This window comes from Mercenaria mercenaria, chromosome 4 (genome assembly GCF_021730395.1).
Source record: "Mercenaria mercenaria strain notata chromosome 4, MADL_Memer_1, whole genome shotgun sequence".
In the NCBI taxonomy this organism is placed as follows: domain Eukaryota; kingdom Metazoa; phylum Mollusca; class Bivalvia; order Venerida; family Veneridae; genus Mercenaria; species Mercenaria mercenaria.
The window spans coordinates 31,735,946-31,756,798 of NC_069364.1; the positions used below are offsets into that span (position 1 = coordinate 31,735,946).

Here is a 20,853-nt window from a genome sequence, read left to right on the forward strand (position 1 = left end):
TTCCGTCCGTTAATAATTTCTTGTTATCGCATCTCCTCAGAAACTACCAGGGGGATTTTGACCAAACTTTGTCAGAATGATGCATTGGTACCCTAGTTGTGTCCCCCTGAAAATCAGACTGGTTCAACAATTTTTTAGTGAGTTATGGCCCTTTGTTTATTTCTATAATTTACATAGATTTATATAGGGAAAAACTTTGAAAATCTTCTTGTCCAAAACAACAGAGCCTAGGGCTTTGATATTTGGTATGAAGCATTATCTAGTGGTCCTCTACCAAGATGATTCAAATTATTTCCCTGGGGTCTAATATGGCCCCGCCCCAGGGGTCACATGGTTTATATAGACTTATATAGGGAAAAACTTTGTAAAACCTCTTGTTCAAAACAACAGGGCCTAGGGCTTTGATTTTTTGTATGTGACATCATCTAGTGGTCTTCTACTAAGATTGTTCAAATTATCCCCCTAGGATCAAATATGGCCCCGCCCCGGGGGTCACATGGTTTACATAGACTTATATAGGGAAAAACTTTGAAAATCTTCTTGTCCAAACCACAAAGCCTAGGGCTTTGGCATTTGTAATGTAGCATCATCTAGTGGTTCTCTACCAAGTTTGTTAGCCCACCATCATCAGATGGTGGGCTATTCAAATCGCTCTGCGTCCGTGGTCCGTCGTCCTTCCGTCAGTCCGTCCGTCCGTCAGTCCGTCCGTCCTTCCGTCCGTTAACAATTTCTCGTTATCGCATCTCCTCAGAAACTACCAGGGGGATTTTGACCAAACTTTGTCAGAATGATGTATTGGTACCCTAGTTGTGTCCCCCTGAAAATCAGACTGGGTCAACAATTTTTAGCTCACCTGTCACAAAGTGACAAGGTGAGCTTTTGTGATCGCGCGGTGTCCGTCGTCCGTCGTCCGTGCGTCAGTGCGTCCGTAAACTTTTGCTTGTGACCACTCTAGAGGTCACATTTTTTGTCGGATCTTTATGAAAGTTGGTCAGAATGTTCATCTTGACGATATCTAGGTCAAGTTCGAAACTGGGTCACGTGCCATCAAAAACTAGGTCAGTAGGTCTAAAAATAGAAAAACCTTGTGACCTCTCTAGAGGCCATATATTTCACAAGATCATCATGAAAATTGGTCAGAATGTTCAACTTGATGATATCTAGGTCAAGTTTGAAACTGGGTTACGTGCGGTCAAAAACTAGGTCAGTAGGTCAAATAATAGAAAAACCTTGTGATCTCTCTAAAGGCCATATTTTTCATGGGATCTGTATGAAAGTTGGTCTGAATGTTCATCTTGATGATTTCTAGATCAAGTTCGAAACTGGGTCATGTGCGGTCAAAAACTAGGTCAGTAAGTCTAAAAATAGAAAAACCTTGTGACCTCTCTAGAGGCCATATATTTCATGAGATCTTCATGAAAATTGGTCAGAATGTTCACCTTGATGATATCTAGGTCAAGTTCGAAAGTGGGTCACGTGCCATCAAAAACTAGGTCAGTAGGTCAAATAATAGAAAAACCTTGTGACCTCTCTAGAGGCCATATTTTTCATGGGATCTGTATGAAAGTTGGTCTGAATGTTCATCTTGTTGATACCTAGATCACTTAGAAAGTGGGTCAGGTGCCTTCAAAAACTAGGTCAGTAGGTCAAATAATAGAAAAACCTTGTGACCTTTCTAGAGGCCATATTTTTCATGGAATCTCAGGGTTCGCACAGGCTTGAAAAGTACTTGAAAATGAAGGGCAGTCCTGAAAAGTCCTTGAAAACAAAATTTGTCTTGAAAAGTGCTTGAAAATTACCCAAAGACCTTGAAAAGTACTTGAATTTCTTATTTTCTCGTATGCTAGACAATTAAAATCTCCCTGAAAATCAAAAGTAAATCTTTTAGAATAAAATCGGCAAGTTTTGAGCAATGGGCAGAGCTACGAAAATGCCGTAATAAAAAAGGTCGAATGTGTTTGGGACGAAAGCGAAGTTTGGGTACGAATGTTTCGTACTTTCTGTTAGCGTTGTCTCCCCTGACTAAAATGGCGTCAATGAGAATTTAGAAGTCTGTGTTAGTATTATTTATAAATAAGTCCTTGAAAACTATAAGACTAGTCCTTGAAAAGTCCTTGAATCTGACTTGGCCTTGTCTGTATGAACCCTGGATCTGTATGAAAGTTGGTCTGAATGTTCATCTTGATGATATTTAGATCAAGTTCGAAAGTTGGTCAGGTGCCGTCAAAAACTAGGTCAGTAGGTCAAATAATAGAAAAACCTTATGACATCTCTAAAAGCCATATTTTTTATGGGATCTGTATGAAAGTTGGTCTAAATGTTCATCTTGATGATATCTAGGTCAAGTTCGAAACAGGGTCATGTGCGGTCAAAAACTAGGTCAGTAGGTCTAAAAATAGAAAAACCTTGTGACCTCTCTAGAGGCCATACTTATGAATGGATCTCCATAAAAATTGGTCAGAATGTTCATCTTGATGATATCTAGGTCAAGTTCGAAAGTGGGTCACGTGCCATCAAAAAGTAGGTCAGTAGGTCAAATAATGAAAAAACGTTGTGACCTCTCTAGAGGCCATATTTTTCATGGGATCTGTATGAAAGTCGGTCTGAATGTTTATCTTGATGACATATAGGTCAAGTTTGAAACTGGGTCAACTGCTGTCAAAAACTAGGTCAGTTGGTCTTGAAATAGAAAAACCTTGTGACCTCTCTAGAGGCCATACCCTTGAATGGATCTTCATGAAAATTGGTCAGAATATTCACCTTGATGTTATCTAGGTCAAGTTTGAAACTGGGTCACGTGTCTTCAAAAACTAGGTCAGTAGGTCAAATAATAAAAAACCTTGTGACCTCTCTAGAGGCCATACTTTTCATGGGATCTGTATGAAAGTTGGTCTGAATGTTCATCTTGATGATATCTAGGTCAAGTTTGAAACTGGGTCAACTTCGGTCAAAAACTAGGTCAGTAGGTCTAAAATTAGAAAAATCTTTTGACCTCTCTAGAGGCCATATTTTTCAATGGATCTTCATGAAAATTGATCTGAATGTTCACCTTGATGATATCTAGATCAGTTTCAAAACAGGGTCACGTGCGGTCAAAAACTAGGCCAGTAGGTATAAAAATAGAAAAACCTTGTGACCTCTCTAGAGGCCATATTTTTCATGAGATCTTCATGAAAATTAGTGAGAATGTTCACCTTGATGATATCTAGGCAAAGTTCAAAACAGGGTCACGTACCTTCGAAAACTAGGTCAATAGGTCAAATAACAGAAAAACCTTGTGACCTCTCTAGAGACCTTATTTTTCAATGGATCTTCATGAAAATTGGTCAGAATTTTTATCTTGATAATATCTAGGTCAAGTTCAAAACTGGGCCACATGAGCTCAAAAACTAGGTCACTATGTCAAATAATAGAAAAAACGACGTCATACTCAAAACTGGGTCATGTGGGAAGAGGTGAGCGATTCAGGACCATCATGGTCCTCTTGTTTAGTGAGTTATGGCCCTTTGTTTATTTCTGTAATTACATAGATTTATATAGGGAAAAACTTTTGAAAATCTTCTTGTCCAAACCACAGAGCCTAGGCTTTGATATTGGTATGAAGCATCATCTAGTGTCCTCTACCAAGATGATTCAGATTATTTCCCTGGGGTCTAATATGGCCCCGCCCCGGTGGCACATGGTTTATATAGACTTATATAGGGAAAACTTTGAAAAACCTCTTGTTCAAAACCACAGGGCCTAGGGCTTTGAATTTTGTATGTGACTCATCTAGTGGTCTTCTACTAAGATTGTTCAAATTATCCCCCCTAGGGTCAAATATGGCCCAGCCCCGGGGGTCACATGGTTTACATAGACTTATATAGGGAAAATCTTCTTGTCCAAACCACAAAGCCTAGGGCTTTGGCATTTGTAATGTAGCATCATCTAGTGGTTCTCTTCCAAGTTTGTTCAAATTATCCCCGTAGGGTCAAATATGGCCCCGCCCTGGGGGTCACATGGTTCATATAGACATATAGGGAAAAGCTTTTAAAATCTTGTCCATAACCTACAACATTCAAATTTGGACCACATGTATGGTTTTTAGTGGCAAGATGAACCTTGACATGAGTTGACCTTGATTTTGACCTAGTGACCTACTTTCACATTTCTGTAGCTACAGCCTTCAAATTTGGACCACATGCATAGTTTTGTGCACTGAAAAAAATCTTTGACCCTAACATTGACCTAGTGACCTACTTTCACATTTTTGAAGGTACAGGCTTCAAATTTGGACCACATGCATAATTTCGTGTTCCGAAATGAAATTTGACCTTGATTTTGACCTAGTGACCTACTTTCACATTTCTCAAGCTATAGCCTTCAAATTTGGACCACATGCATAGTTTTGTGTAATGAAACAAACTTTGACCTTTACATTGACCTAGTGACCTACTTTCACATTTTTGAAGGTACAGGCTTCAAATTTGGACCACATGCATAGTTCTGTGTTCTGAAATGAAATTTGACCTTGATTTCGACCTAGTGACCTACTTTCACATTTCTCAAGCTACAGCCTTCAAATTTGGACCACTTGCATAGTTTTGTGTACCGAAATGAACTTTGACCTTAAGATTGACCTAGTGACCTACTTTCACATTTCTGTAGCTACAGGCTTCAAATTTGGACCACATGTATAGGATTGTGTACCGAAACAAACTTTGACCTTGATGTTGACCTAGTGACCTACTTTCACATTTTTGAAGGTACAGACTTCAAATTTGGACCAAATGCATAGATTTATGTTCTGAAATGAAGTTTGACCTTGATTTTGACCTAGTGACCTACTTGCACATTTCTCAAGCTACAGCCTTCAAATTTGGACCACTTGCATAGTTTTGTGTACCGAAATAAACTTTGACCTTAAGATTGACCTAGTGACCTTCTTTCAAATTTCTCGAACTACAGCCTTCAAACTTGATGCTCATGTATAGTTTTGTGTACAAAGAACTTTGTCCTTGAAATTGATCTAGTGACCTACTTTCACATTTCTCAAGCTACAGCTTTCAAATTTGGACCACATGCATGGACCATATGCACAGTGTTGTGTACGGAAATGAAATTTGACCTTGAGCTAGTCAATAAGTCTTGAAATTTGGAACACTCAAAAATGGCACATTGGTGGGCACCAAGATCACTCTGTGATCTCTTGTTCAAATTATCCCCCTAGGGTCAAATATGGCCCCGCCCTGGGGGTCACATGGTTCATATAGACTTATATAGGGAAAAGCTTTCAAAATCTTCTTGTCAATAACCTACAACATTCAAATTTGGACCACATGTATGGTTTTGAGTTGCAAGATGAACCTTGACATGAGTTGACCTTGATTTTGACCTAGTGACCTACTTTCACATTTCTGTAGCTACAGCCTTCAAATTTGGACCACATGCTTAGTTTTGTGCACTGAAAAAAACTTTGACCTTGACATTGACCTAGTGACCTACTTTCACATTTTTGAAGGTACAGGCTTCAAATTTGGACCACATGCATAGTTTCGTGTTCCGAAATGAAATTTGACCTAGTGACCTGCTTTCACATTTCTCAAGCTACAGCCTTCAAATTTGGACCACATGCATAGTTTTATGTACCAAAACAAACTTCGACCTTTACATTGACCTAGTGACCTACTTTCACATTTTTGAAGGTACAGGCTTCAAATTTGGACCACATGCATAGTTCGGTGTTCCGAAATAAAATTTGACCTTGATTTTGACCTAGTGACCTACTTTCACATTTCTCAAGCTACAGCCTTCAAATTTGGACCACTTGCATAGTTTTGTGTACCGAAATGAACTTTGACCTTAAGATTGACCTAGTGACCTACTTTCACATTTCTGTAGCTGCAGGCTTCAAATTTAGACCACATGCATAGGATTGTGCACCGAAACAAACTTTCACATTTTTGAAGGTACAGGCTTTAAATTTGGACCACATGCATAGATTTGTGTTCTGAAGTGTAATTTGACCTTGATTTTGACCTAATGACCTACTTTCACATTTCTCAAGCTACAGCCTTCAAATTCGGACCACTTGCATAGTTTTGTGTACCGAAATAAACTTTGACCTTAAGATTGACCTAGTGACCTACTTTCAAATTTCTCAAACTACAGCCTTCAAACTTGATGCACATGCATAGTTTTGTTTACAAAGAACTTTGTCCTTGCAATTGATCTACAGTGTTGTGTACGGAAATGAAATTTGACCTTGAGCTAGTCAGTAAGTCTTGAAATTTGGAACACTCAAAAATGGCACATTGGTGGGCGCCAAGATCACTCTGTGATCTCTTGTTGAGAATCCTATACTTAAACTTGCAAAACCTTAACTTGGAATTCTAAAGCTTAAAAGGGACATAATTTTGACAAAATAAAAGATAAAGTTATATAACTTGTCCCTCAATGTCATCTCGTGATGCCAAATACATGAGTTAAGTTTGAAAGCATTTGTCTAAGTAGTTTTAGAGAGACCTGCTAACAGGCAAACCTTTTGTGATATATCAGTGGGTGATAAACAAAAGCTCTTCTGTTTTAAAAATGTCAAATAATTGAAGGTGAGGAAAGTGTGGAGCTAGACTAGGATATGTGAACATGTGAGTGTATTAGCTATCATTCTCATCCCCTTCCATGTTTATATCATTGATCTGTCTAAAGTTAGATACTGTACTGTAAATAGGATTTTTAATTATATTTATGCAAAGTCACGTTTCCTATCTACATCTAAGCTAAAAACATTTCAGTGAAAGGTTGTTGGTCACATTTATGCAGTATTTAATGACATTATTCACTTTCTGTATATTCTGTTGGAGATTTTTTTAATGAATAAAAAAAACTAAATTTCATTGAGTTGTGTCCATAGAAAGCACAAAGCTGTAAAAAAGATATAGAGGTTTTGAGTTTCATCCTTGGCATGGCTAATGTTTAGTGCATACCACAACTCAGATTCATGTGGGGAAGTTGTCCGTTATTTGTAAAAAAACAGTTACTGTTATGGAATCTAGAAATACTGGGATCGTAAACTGATTAAATACACTCAGTTCCAAAAGAAAGTGTGCATTTAGTTTTCTGTTATTTTTTCTCGGTTATTTTCATGAAAACTTATAATGTTTGGTACCAAAATTTAAATCCGTTCGTAAACAAATTGGTGTGCATTTTAGATTTTGAGTTGCAGTCGCTTTAAGTGGTTGCTTTTAATCGAAATAGGACTGGTGTTTAAAATATTTAAACTTAGAAAGTGCACACTTTCTTTTGGAACTGAGTATACTGTTGAAAACAACATCAAAAGTAGAGGCATTGGGAATTGCCTTACTCATAATACCTAAATTCAGTATTCCCTCTCATGTGAATTATTGCGTAAATCATGTGAAAAATATAAAAATCATGCATATATTTTTTACCCTGTGCGAGATTGTGCACCTTCGAAAATGCCCGGGATGGATAGGTTAATCTGGAATCCAAGGTATGTCCTGAAAATAAACCTTGGAAATACTACTTGCCTGTCAAATCAATTGGCTAACTGCAGAATGTTTTCTCAGTGACGTAAAAAAATGTAGATGGGTTATATATTCTAACGCCCGTGGAAGTGAATCAGCACTTTAAAATTTAACCAATCTAATTTCTCCCCATCTCCAAGGAAGTCACAATTTGAGCCTTTACTGCAAATAATAAAACAAGTGATACTTTGCAACACTAGAGTAAAGAGTGCCAGCCGTCTATGGGAATTGACACTACTAATGCTAAAGTTCAGGAAAAGTACCCAAAATGTTACCAAAGTAAGTGGTTGATGGAGTTTAACTTTAGTGTGTAAATTTTTATTGTATAACTTTTATACCCGCAAAAATTGAGATTTACTCCCAGTATTTGTGTCAAGGGGTAAGTTTACCCTTGGAAAAAAAGGGAACACTGCTGAATTGTTGTGAAATCATAAAAAATGTCTCATGCACATTTTATTTAGTGTTGAAACAAATGATTATATTGATAGTAGGCGAAAAGTTTACACTTTGAAAACCATATGTTAAAAAAGTAACTGTCAAAAACACTTAATAGCTGCAGTTACTGTTTTAATGTCACATCATCAGTTGGTAAGGTCATAATATAATGGAATAGCTATTACATTTTGTATGAGCATGCCTAGACTAGCCACTAGATTGATTATAAAGAATTTGTCAAAGAAATCAAATTTTCAGCCTACCATCATCAGATGGTGGACATATTACATAGACTGGCAATATTTACAATTTTGCAGTTTATTTTATTTGTAGGCATGGTTAGATGACCATGAAAGAAGTTTTGGACATTTTATTGATGGAAAATGGGTGAAACCAGAAGGCAGGAAAGTATACCAATCCAAAAACCCAGCAACAGGTACTGTGATATCATTTAACCCTTATCATGCTAGACACGATTAATTCTTCATGTGTGACCAGTGTAGATCATGATCTGCACTGTTCGCCATTAAGTCAGTACCTTTTTGGTCTATATATGCACCCCTTTTAACAGTTAATGGTACTGTTCAAATTGAAAAAAGGAAGTGTTTATTATAGAAATTTAGCAGGGTAAGGGTTAATTTCTTTGTTGTAAAAATTTTGTGGCTTTGGCATAAACAGCAATTTCCTTGCGACTTAAATTCATGGATGTCAAAGTTAAAGAATGAAACATATGAATTTTCTGTATTTACTGGGTTTTAATTTCATGGACTGATATAACCAAGAAATCCACAAAAAGAAATCGCCCACTGGAATTTATGATTTTACAGTATACATTAGTGATCCTAAAATTTCCAGTTTATTGAAGCATAAAATGTTATTTTAAATTCATTGAAATGTAGAAAAGGTTGATTTGTTCAATTTGTTGTAGGCATTTTGTTCAGAAAGTGCAAAAGTTATTGTATCATACAAAATCCAAAACTGGTCATTTGATCATTTAATCCATTCTGTTTATAATTGACTTGGGTCTTTTTTTCCCTGATTCAGAAAAAAGTCTGAACTTACAGTATTAAAGATTCTGTTGTTTATTTTTCAGGTCAGATCCTTGCTTCAACATTACAGGGCACACAGGAGGATGTAGATCTGGCTGTGAAGTCATCTCGTAAAGCTTATGAATCATGGAGTAAAACACCACCCCATGTCAGAGCTAGATACATGTACAGGTAATCAAAGCTAGTCACCTCTAAATGAAACTGTTTTCTCTGCTTCTCCTATATAAACTGAATATGCTTTTGTAATGTGTCAAAATATACGTTTTATTCTGTGCCTGTCAGACAGAGTTATTGAAAATGTACCCAGTCTGTTACGTTATTATCTTAACTCGTACTCACTGCACTGATGTCACCAAAGATCTAGTTAGGAATGATTTGCAAGTACCAATCTACCAGCTTCTGAATGCTCATATGAAAGTATTTATGCAATCTTAATTGGTTACCAATGATGTTGTTAGTTTTCACTAAGTTCTGTTTGGTTCATCTTTGGATAAGTTACAAAGTGGAAAATTCAAATGAGTTCCATTACTTCAACTTGCAGCAATCTCATGGTTTCGAAAGTTGATGCTCACTCCATTTTTAGCTCACTTGAGCCAAAGGCTCATGGTGAGCTTTTGTGACATTTCAATGTCCGTCATCTGTTGTGCGTCGTGTGTCTTTCAACATTTTCTAAAAAATCTTCTTCTTGAAAACCACTGGGCAGAATTACACCAAACTTCACAGGAATGATCCTTGGGTGGCTCCCTTTCAAAATTTTTCAAAGAATTGAATTCCATATAGAACTCTGGTTGCCATGGCAACCGAATGGAAAAACTTAAAAAATCTTCTTGTCCAGATCCACAGGGCCTAGGGCTTTGATATTTGGTATGTAGCATCATCTAGTGGTCCAGTACCAAGATTGTTCAAATGATCCCCCTAGGGTCAAATATGGCCCCACCTCGGCGGCCTCAAGTTTTACATAGACTTATATAGGAAAAAAAGTTTAAAAGTCTTCTTGTCTGAAACCACAAGACTTAGACCTTTGATATTTTGTTTGTAGCATTGTCTTATGGTCCTCAACCAGAATTTTTCAAATTGTACCCCTGGGATGAAAAGAGGCCCTGCCCTTGGGGTCCCAAATTTTATATAGACTTGTATAGGAAATAACTTTAAAAATCTTCTTGTCTGAAACCACACGATCTAGGCCTTTGATATTTGGTATGATGCATTGCCTAGTAGTCCTCTACCAAAATTGTTCAAATTATGCACCTTGGTTTAAAATAGGCCATGCCCCGGGGCCACTTAATTATTATATGAGTTGCATAGGAAAAAATACTTAAAAAATTATCTGATCCTATTTCCAAGACTGTTTAATTATAATTACCTGATGACCCTAAGTAATATGATGTCACTTGACTGTGATCTTGACCAGCTGACCTACTTTCTTGTTAGCTCACCTGTCACATAGTGACAAGGTGAGCTTTTGTGATCACGCAGCGTCCGTCGTCCGTCGTCCGTGCGTCCGTCCGTGCGTGCGTGCGTCCGTCCGTCCGTAAACTTTTGCTTGTGACCACTCTAGAGGTCACATTTTTTGTGGGATCTTTATGAAAGTTGGTCAGAATGTTCATCTTGATGATATCTAGGTCAAGTTTTAAACTGGGTCACGTGCCGCCAAAAACTAGGTCAGTAGGTCTAAAAATAGAAAAACCTTGTGACCTCTCTAGAGGCCATATATTTCATGAGATCTTCATGAAAATTGGTGAGAATGTTCATCTTGATGATATCTAGGTCAAGTTCGAAACTGGGTCACGTGCCATCAAAAACTAGGTCAGTAGGTCTAAAAATAGAAAAACCTTGTGACCTCTCTAGAGGCCATATATTTCATAAGATCTTCATGAAAATTGGTCAGAACGTTCACCTTGATGATATCTAGGTCAAGTTCGAAACTGGGTCACGTGCCTTCAAAAACTAGGTCAGTAGGTCAAATAATAGAAAAACCTTGTGACCTCTCTAAAGGCCATATTTTTCATGGGATCTGTATGAAAGTTGGTCTGAATGTTCATCTTGATGATGTCTAGGTCAAGTTCGAAACTGGGTCACGTGCGGTCAAAAACTAGGTCAGTAGGTCTAAAAATAGAAAAACCTTGTGACATCTCTAGAGGCCATATATTTCATGAGATCTTCATGAAAATTGGTCAGAATGTTCACCTTGATGATATCTAGGTCAAGTTCGAAAGTGGGTCACGTGCCGTCAAAAACTAGGTCAGTAGGTCAAATAATAGAAAAACCTTGTGACCTCTCTAGAGACTATATTTTTCATGGGATCTGTATGAAAGTTGGTCTGAATGTTCATCTTGATGATATCTAGGTCAAGTTCGAAAGTGGATCACGTGCCATCAAAAAATAGGTCAGTAGGTCAAATAATAGAAAAACCTTGTGACCTCTCTAAAGGCCATATTTTTCATGGGATCTGTATGAAAGTTGGTCTGAATGTTCATCTTGATGATATCTAGGTCAAGTTCGAAACAGGGTCATGTGCGGTCAAAAACTAGGTCAGTAGGTCTAAAAATAGAAAAACCTTGTGACATCTCTAGAGGCCATATTTGTGAATGGATCTTCATGAAAATTGGTCAGAATGTTCATCTTGATGATATCTAGGTCAAGTTTGAAAGTGGGTCACGTGCCTTCAAAAAGTAGGTCAGTAGGTCAGATAATGAAAAAACATTGTGACCTCTCTAGAGGCCATATTTTTCATGGGATCTGTATGAAAGTTGGTCTGAATGTTTATCAACTGGGTCATGTGGGAAGAGGTGAGCGATTCAGGACCATCATGGTCCTCTTGTTTTTTAAGATACAGCCTTTAAATTTGGATGGCATAGTACACAGTTTTGCACACCGATCGTAAAACTGAATTTCATTGACCATGAATGTGACCTACTGACTTCCTTAATATTTTAGCATCAGTTTGACATTTGAAACATGTAGTTTATATAACTCAGGTGAGCGATCCAGGGTCATCATGACCCTCTTGTTATATTAGATAGATAGGAGTTTTTTAATCTGTTAATAATCATTGATGGGGCTCCACTTTGCTAATGCAAGGTGAACAAAGTTAGACTACTAGCCAGTAATAGTTTATCATCTGCTTCCATATAATGTGGAAACTCATCAGATCTTTGTACAAAAGAAATATTGGAACACAATTTGAGTGTGTTCTAGAGTTTATACTTATTTTAGCATGATTGTGATGAAATCCATGAGCTTATTTGAATCACTGCCATATCTGCCCCATGAAAAAACCAATACTGGTTTCATATGAGAAGATGCAGTCATAAACCCAGTTAGGCTTAAACCCCAGTGGTGGTTTTGCCACTGACCGTTCCAAGGCGGTGCCCCACTGTGTTCCTTTGTTTGTTCGTTTCGTCTTATGTGTTGGCTTTGTGTGCGTGTGTGTTGTTCGTTTTGTCCTTATGTGTTGGCTTTGTGTGTGTGTGTGTGTGTGTGTGTGTGGTGCACGTGTCTGCGTGCTGGGGGTTTCCTTTGGAGGAGGCTACGTTTTTGGTGCGTGGCATTCCCTGTTTGATATTTTTCTTTGTTTTTTGAACCCACTTTCGCTGGCTTGAGTGGCAGACACCTTGACCTCAGTCATGTGAAATTGAAAGAAGTAAGGCAAAATAGGACATACATATTCTTATCTTGCCTCCTACAAGTTTCTTGCATTTCTATTGGTCAATAGACGTCACGTGGAGACAGGATATATTCCATATCCTGCTAGTATATTTCAGATATGAATTTTGATTAAAACAAAATGGCTGCCACACTGCTGGCTTAATTGAATCAAGCCAGATTATTTTTAGCTCCAGTGATAGTATCGTTTCTGAGAGTAAATTTAGTGTTTTCTTGCCGATTTCATTCTACTTAAGTTGGGGCTCATGAAGTTTGACAAATGTTAGCCGTAAAAGCTGAATAACTCTGTATGGAATACACGGACGTTGAAATCTTGTTTTGGAAGTTAAATAGTTAAATCATCGTGAAATAAAGGAATTGACATATTTATTGCTCAGCAGTTTGTTGTAGGATCATTTAATCTACGTGCAAGATAAATGATTTAACAGGAAACGGGATGAAAGCCATGTATCAAGACATTTATGACATCGTGATATCAAGTTACTTTAGAAGGGATGGAACAAGAAGTTTTTTAGCGTTTCTAATCTAAACCAGTGCATAACCTGTGTAAATGAGCTTTTGTGTTTTGTGATTTAACCAAAACACAGGTCATTGTGCATTTTATGGCTGGTGTAAATCAACTAAAGATGACCAAACAAATGATTTGTAGGATTCCAGTCTGCACTGTAAGTAGCTTTGTTAATTTACAGAATGTGTTGATTACTGTATAGCATGTAAGTAAAGGTAGTCGGCAAGATAAAATCGTTACACTGCTTGTTGGTGACAGGATACGGGATATACGCTGTCTCGAAAATCCATATCTGGATATGGATTTCCTCAACAGCATATATCCCGTATCCTGTCACCAACAAGCAGTGTAACTAATATTACCTACTTACTTCGTTCCAGAACAGAGAGGTAGAAAAAACTTCTTAAATACATTTCAGTGTGGCAAGACATATCCAAAAGCATCAGCGTCTATTGAGTGTTGTAGAAGCTATGGATAATGGAAAACCATTCCGCGAGACTCGTGATGCAGATATTCCTGTTATGGTAAGACATTGGTACCACCATGCTGGCTGGGCTCAACTCATGGATACAGAGATGAGAGGATGGCAGTCTGTTGGTATGACAATATTATTCTCAGAAATATGCTAAACTATAATATAACTATATCAGTAGTATTCTCTATTGATCTGTTTACTTAGGACCTAATCTTATCTGTTCTGTGATTTCTTTTGTTTGCTGTATCATTTGAGAAGTTAAGACACCTGAATTCACAATTGAAGCAGAAAGTGGGGCCTAATGGTTGCTGAGTGGTTATGGGTACTGACATAAAATCAATTCCCCTTCTCCATTGTGTGGTAAAAATGTTTGAGATGAAGAAATCTGTCATGTGATGAATCTATTTCACTAGCTTATGAAATGGTTGATGGTTGTACCCAGAATAGTGTCTTGAGCGGCACCTCAGATCTTCTTTCACAATTAAAGCTACTCGCCACACTTTGGGTAAAATTTTTCAACATGTTCATTTCCACCAAGTTTGGCATGGAATGTACATATGTGACACTGAAAAATGATAAAGTTGATGAAAATAAAAGTTAGATAGATATTGTAAGATATTGATGAAAATGCAAGAAGAATGTAAATTTTCTGCATTATTTCAAAGGCATTGCAATGGTTTACTATCTTCTGCACACTAGTTTGGGTTGTTTGTAAGAATATTTTGCAAAAATCTTATGTCAGTAAGTATGTACCATTAGTCACTTTCAAAGTACTCACTTTTTATACGCCCGTTTGAAAAACGGGACGTATTATGGGAACGCCCCTGGTGGGCGTGCGGGCGGTGTCCACAGACTTTGTCCGGAGCATATCTTCTTCATGTATGGAGGGATTTTCATGAAACTTGGCACAATTGTTCACCATTATGAGACGGAGTGTCTTGCGCAAGAACCAGGTCCCTAGGTCTAAGGTCAAGGTCACACTTAGAGGTCAGAGGTCAAATTCAAGAATGACTTTATCCAGAGCATATCTTCTTCATGAATGGAGGGATTTTGATGTAACTTGGCACCTTTGTTCACCATTATGAGACAGAGTGTCCTACGCAAGAATTAGGTCCCTAGGTCTAAGGTCAAGGTCACACTTAGAGGTCAAAGGATACATGAATGAAAACTTTGTCTGGAGCATTTCTTCTTCATGCATGGAGGGATTTTGATATAACTTTGCACAAATGTTCATCACCATGAGACGGAGTTTCTTGCGCAAGAACCAGGTCCATAGGTCTTAGGCCAAGGTCACACTTAGAGGTAAAAGGTCAGATACAAGAATGACTTTGTCCGGATCATTTCTTCTTCATGCATGGAGGGATTTTGATGGAACTACAAACAATTGTACACCATCATGAGACAGAGTGTCATGCGCAGGTCCCTTCTTTAGAATTACTTCCCTTTGTTGTTACTATCAATAGCTTATATTGTAACTTTTTCATTACTAGGCGTAGGGAAAAATTGAGACCACTTTCCTGTAATACAACATGCATGTTACATCCAATTTTGAGGTGTATTTTGACCTATCTTTACCTGGTAAGGATTTTTGTGTGGACTTAGAATTTTTTTTTTTTTGGATTTTTTTTTTTAAGATTAACTTCCCTTAGTTGTTACTATAAATAACTTATATTGTAACTTTTTAGCTCAAGGTGAGGTTTTGTGATCGCCCTGTGTCCATCATACGTCGTCGTCCGTCAGTCGTCCATCTGTCATCAACGATTTTACTGTTATCACTCTGGAGGTCACATTTTTGGCCTAATCTTAATGAAACTTGGTCAGAATGTTACCCTCAATAAAATCTCGGATGAGTTCAGTATTTGGTCAAAAACTAGGTCACCAGGTCAGATCAAAGGAAAATCTTGTTAACACTCTAGAGGTCACAATATTGACCCAATCTTAATGAAACTTGGTCAGAATGTTACCCTCAGTAAAATTTTGGACGAGTTCAATATGGGTGATCTTGGTTCAAAAACTAGGTCACCAGGTCAAATCAAAGAAAAAGCTTGTTAACACTCTAGAGGTTACAATTTTGGCCCAATCTTAATGAAACTTGGTCAGAATGTTACCCTCAGTAAAATTTGGACAAGTTCCATATTGGGTCATCTGGGGTCAAAAACTAGGTCACCAGGTCAAATCAAAGGAAAAGCTTGTTAACACTCTAGAGGTCACAGTTTTGACCCAATCTTAATGAAACTTGGTCAGAATGTTACCCTCAATAAAATTTTGGGCGAGTTTGATATTGGGTCATCTGGGGTCAAAAACTAGGCCACCAGGTCAAATCAAAGGAAAAGCTTGTTAACACTGTAGAGGCCACATTTATGACTGTATCTTCATGAAACTTGGTCAGAATGTTAATCTTGATGATCTCAAGGTCCAGTTTGAATCTGGGTCATGTTGGATCCAAAACTAGGTCACCAGGTCAAATGAAAGGAAAAGCTAGTTGGCACTGTGTAGGCCACATTTATGACCATATCTTAATGAAACTTAGTCAGAATGTTAATCTTGAAGATCGATAGGTCAAGTTTAAATTTGGGTCAGGTGGGGTCAAAAACTAGGTCACTAGGTCAAATCAAAGGGAAAGCTTGTTAACACTCTAGAGGCCACATTTATGACTTAGTCAGAATGTTAATCTTGATGATCTTTAGGTCAGGTTCGAATCTGGATCATGTGGGGTCAAAAACTAGGTCACTGGGTCAAATCATGATGATCTTTAAGTCAATAGGTCAGGTAAGCAATACAGGCCCTTCATGGTCCTCTTGTTTATAATTGACCGTAGGGAAACCCCAAGACCACTTTTCTGTTGTACAACATAGATGTAACTTTTAAATTTTAGGTGTATTTTAAGGTATCTCTGGTAAGTTTTTTTTTTGTGGACTTAGAAAAATAAACGATTACAATAATTACTACACAACCACAGAATTAAAATTCCATTTGCAAATACAGGTCCTAGTGTAAAGAAATTTGCTTTGACGGGCATATATTGCTACATTCTCTCACTCTTGTTATAGATTTTTGAGAGGAATTATATGTCACCTAAAATGTGTGGGCGAATCCCTTTAAAGCTAGAAAGTAAACAAGCTGAATTATGTAAAATTACTGCATTATTCTAATATTCATCCAAAATATTTCCCCTATTTGGTGTATATTTTTAGCTACTATTGGCTTGAACCTTAAATAAAGTAAGTTTCATGAACCAGTTTCTGTGCATAAAATTGTGAAAAAGATGTGGTTATTTTACTTACCATTTGCACAATTTCTCAAGAGCAGTGTGAAGATTTTATTATCCCCTGCCAAAGGTGGAGTGCAAGCGGTCGGTGTCCAAAAGCATGTCCACTCTCTAAGTCGAACAGTTTTCATCCGATCTTCACCAAACTTGTTGAAAACCTTTGTGGGCATAATATCTTGGCCAGGTTCAATAACCATCCAAATCGCACTCCAAGGCACTCTTGGATTATGGCCCTTGAATTACTTCAATGAAAAACTGTGAATTTGGCCTTGTCCACCCTCTAAGTGGAACATTTTTCATCAGATCTTCACCTAAATTGGTGACAGTGTGCTTGACATAATATCTCGTCCAAGTTCGATAACCACCCAAATCGCCCTAGGCACTTTCGAATTGTGTCCCTTGAATTACTTGAAATCTGCGAAATTAGTCTTGTCCATTCAAACAGTTTTGATCTGATTGTCAATTTCATCCCACATTGAAACTCACAAATACCTTGATTCCTTCTTACTTTTTTAAGGCATACAACATCAACATAATAATATTACCTTTATAATACATAACTGAATATTTAGACAGGCGTATTTTGTGAGTCTGGCACTCTTGTGTGATGTTACATTAAATTGTGTGCAAGGGTTCGGGAGATTAGGCATGCACAAGATTGCATGTGCAGACTCTATGTCTATAGTAAAGTAACAGAAAACAAAGTTCCGTAACTGCAAATTTTTTTCTGAAAGAACTTAACATGCACCATGCACAACTATTGTTGTTACTGATCAAGTAAGTTTCATTAATTTGTGTCAAGGGGATGGCAAGAGTTGGTGCACACAAGATTGTTTTCTGACAGACAGACAGATGGACGGACGGACAGACATCTAGACAGACAGACAGACAGACAACTAACAGGCATAGTTTATTATATTAAGTGAAACTGAATTAGTAATTCACTGTTGTTTTCCCATTCAGCACAGTTACACTGACCTTATGAGTAAGTAAATTGATTAAAACATGAAATCACTGTATGAATATAATATGAAATATTGGGTTGGGTATCACAGCTGTACAATTATATTTGTACAATGGTATATGATAAGATTTTTTCGCTGGTTGTAGGTGCAGATGGCAATATCTGGCTCAAGGATAACTGTGTGGGCCTTATCGAGGCTCTGCTGAGTTAATATGTATACAGTTACCTGAGAGCTGTAACCATATTCAACAAACAATAGAAAAAAATCAAATGAATAAATTATTTTGTAGCAATGTTTTTATACGCCCGAAGGGACATATTATGTTATGACGCTGGTGTCCGTCCGTCCCTCTGTCCGTTAGCAATTTCGTGTCCGCTCTGTAACTCTTGAACCCCTTGAAGGATTTCAAGGAAACTTGACACAAATGTTCACCACACCGAGACGAAGTGCAGAGCGCATGTTTTGGACGTCTCGCTTCAAGATCAAGGTCACACTTAGGAGTCAAAGGTCATATCAGTTTGTTTCATGTCCGCTCTGTAACTCTTGAACCCCTTGAAGGATTTCAAAGAAACTTGACACAAATGTTCACCACACCAAGATGATGTGCAGAGCGCATGTTCCGGACGACTTGCTTCAAGGTCAAGGTCACACTTAGGGGTCAAAAGTCATATCAGTTTTTTTCGTACCTGCTCTGTATCTCTTGAACTGCTGGAAGGATTTCAAAGAAACTTGGCAGAAATGTTCACCACATTGTAACGATGTGCAGAGCGCATGTTCCGGATGACTCACTTCAAGGTCAAGGTCACACTTAAGGGTCAAAGGTCATATATGACTTTGCTTTGTGTATATTGCTCTGCATTGCAGTGCTCTTGTTTTTATTTGGCATATCTCTTTTTTTGTACTTACAATAATTTTTTGTTTGAATTACTTCCCTTTTATGTTACTATAAATAGCTTATTTTAAAACTTTTTTTATTATTGGCCGTAGGCAAAAACCGAGACCACTTTTCTGTGGTACAACATGGATGGTTCCTCCAATTTTTAGGTGTATTTTTACATACCTGTACCTGATAAGGATTTTTTTGTAGACTTTGAATATTTTTTTGTGGACTTAGATTTGTTTTTAGCTCACCTGTCACAAAGTGACAAGGTGAGCTTTTGTGATCGCGTGGCGTCCGTCATCGGTCCGTCCGTCCGAAAACTTTTGCTTTTGACCACTCTAGAGGTCACATTTTTCATGGGATCTTTATGAAAGTTAGTCAGAATGTTCATCTTGATGATATCTAGGTCAAATTCGAAACTGGGTCAAGTGCGATCAAAAACTAGGTCAGTAGGACTAAAAATAGAAAAATCTTGTGACCTCTGTAGAGGCCATACTTTTCAATGGATCTTCATGAAAATTGGTCAGGGTGTTTACCTTGATGATATCTAGATCAAATTCGAAACTGGGTCACTTGCCATCAAAAACTAGGTCAGTAGGTCAAATAATAGAAAAACCTTGTGACCTCTCTAGAGGCCATATTTTTCATGGGATCTGTATGAAAGTTGGTTTGGATGTTCATCTTGATGATATCTAGGTCATTTTCAAAACTGGGTCAACTGCAGTCAAAAACTAGGTCAGTAGGTCTAAAAATAGAAAAACCTTGTGACCTCTCTAGAGGCCGTACTTTTCAATGGATCTTCATGAAAATTGGTCAGAATGTTCATCTTGATGATATCTAGGTCAAGTTCAAAACTGGGTCATGTGCCTTCAAAAACTAGGTCAATAGGTCAAATAATAGAAAAACCTTGTGACCTCTCTAGAGGCCATATTTTTCATGGGATCTGTATGAATGTTGGTTTGAATATACATCTTGATGATATCTAGGTCAGATTTGAAACTGGGTCAACTGCTGTCAAAAACTAGTCAGTAGATCTAAAAATAGAAAAACCTTGTTACCTCTCTAGAGGCCATACTTTTCAAAGGATCTTCTTGAAAATTGGTCAGAATGTTCACCTTGATGATATCTAGGTCAGATTTGAAACTGGGTCACGTGTCTTCAAAAACTAGGTCAGTAGGTCAAATAATAAAAAAACCTTGTGACCTCTCTAGAGGCCATATTTTTCATGGGATCTGTATGAAAGTTGGTTTGAATATTCATCTTGATAATATTTAGATCAAGTTCGAAACTGGGTCAGCTGCGGTCAAAAACTAGGTCAGTAGGTCTAAAAATAGAAAAACCTTGTGACCTCTCTAGAGGCCATACTCTTCATGAGGTCTTCATGAAAATTGGTGAGAATGTTCACCTTGATAATATCTAGGTCAAGTTCAAAACTGGGTCATGTGCCTTCAAAAACTAGGTCATTAGGTCAAATAATAGAAAAACCTTGTGACCTCTCTAGAAGCCATATTTTTCAATGGATCTTCATTAAAATTGGGACAGGTGAGCGATTCAGGACCATCATGGTCCTCTTGTGTGAAGTTTTCCTTTTGTTGTTCCAGTCCTTTGGGGCTACAACAGTCAAGTTCTTAAAGTTTTGCTCCCATCCTATGATGTAAGCCTTTGGGCGTATATTGCCCCGCTTGGCAGCGCTCTTGTTCTTACATTTTAACAAAGCGCGGGAAATTAATGTCTGTAAACAGGAAAGACAAAACATCATGACGTTTCATAGACAAATATTGTTTTATTATTTGCAGCGTAACGTTATGTATTTTTATGCCCCCGAAGGGAGGCATGGGAGACATATTAGTTTTCAACTGTCCATATGTTTGTTCGTCACAACGTTAACTTTTTGCATGGAGGCACTTTACTCGCGAACCACTGCATCCAGGACCTTCAAACTTCACATGCTGATAGTACATTTTGAGTACACGACCCCTACTGATTTTAAGGTCACCAGGTCAAAGGTCAAGGTCACAGGGGCCAATGTTAACTCCTTTGTTAGTTTGTTTGTCACAACGTTAACTTTTTGCATGTAGGCA

The 20,853-nt window shown here is 37.7% G+C and overlaps 1 protein-coding gene across 1 annotated transcript in view; it reads left to right on the forward strand.

Annotated features, from left to right (window-relative positions):
* LOC128556589 (aldehyde dehydrogenase family 16 member A1-like) overlaps nt 1-20,853 on the forward strand; it is an 80,168-nt gene that overhangs the window by 25,337 nt on the left and 33,978 nt on the right. Inside the window, exons 3-5 of the mRNA XM_053542124.1 lie at nt 8,295-8,397; nt 9,055-9,181; nt 13,603-13,781. Coding sequence (XP_053398099.1) covers nt 8,295-8,397; nt 9,055-9,181; nt 13,603-13,781 — 409 coding nt within the window. The remainder of the gene's footprint in view (nt 1-8,294; nt 8,398-9,054; nt 9,182-13,602; nt 13,782-20,853) is intronic.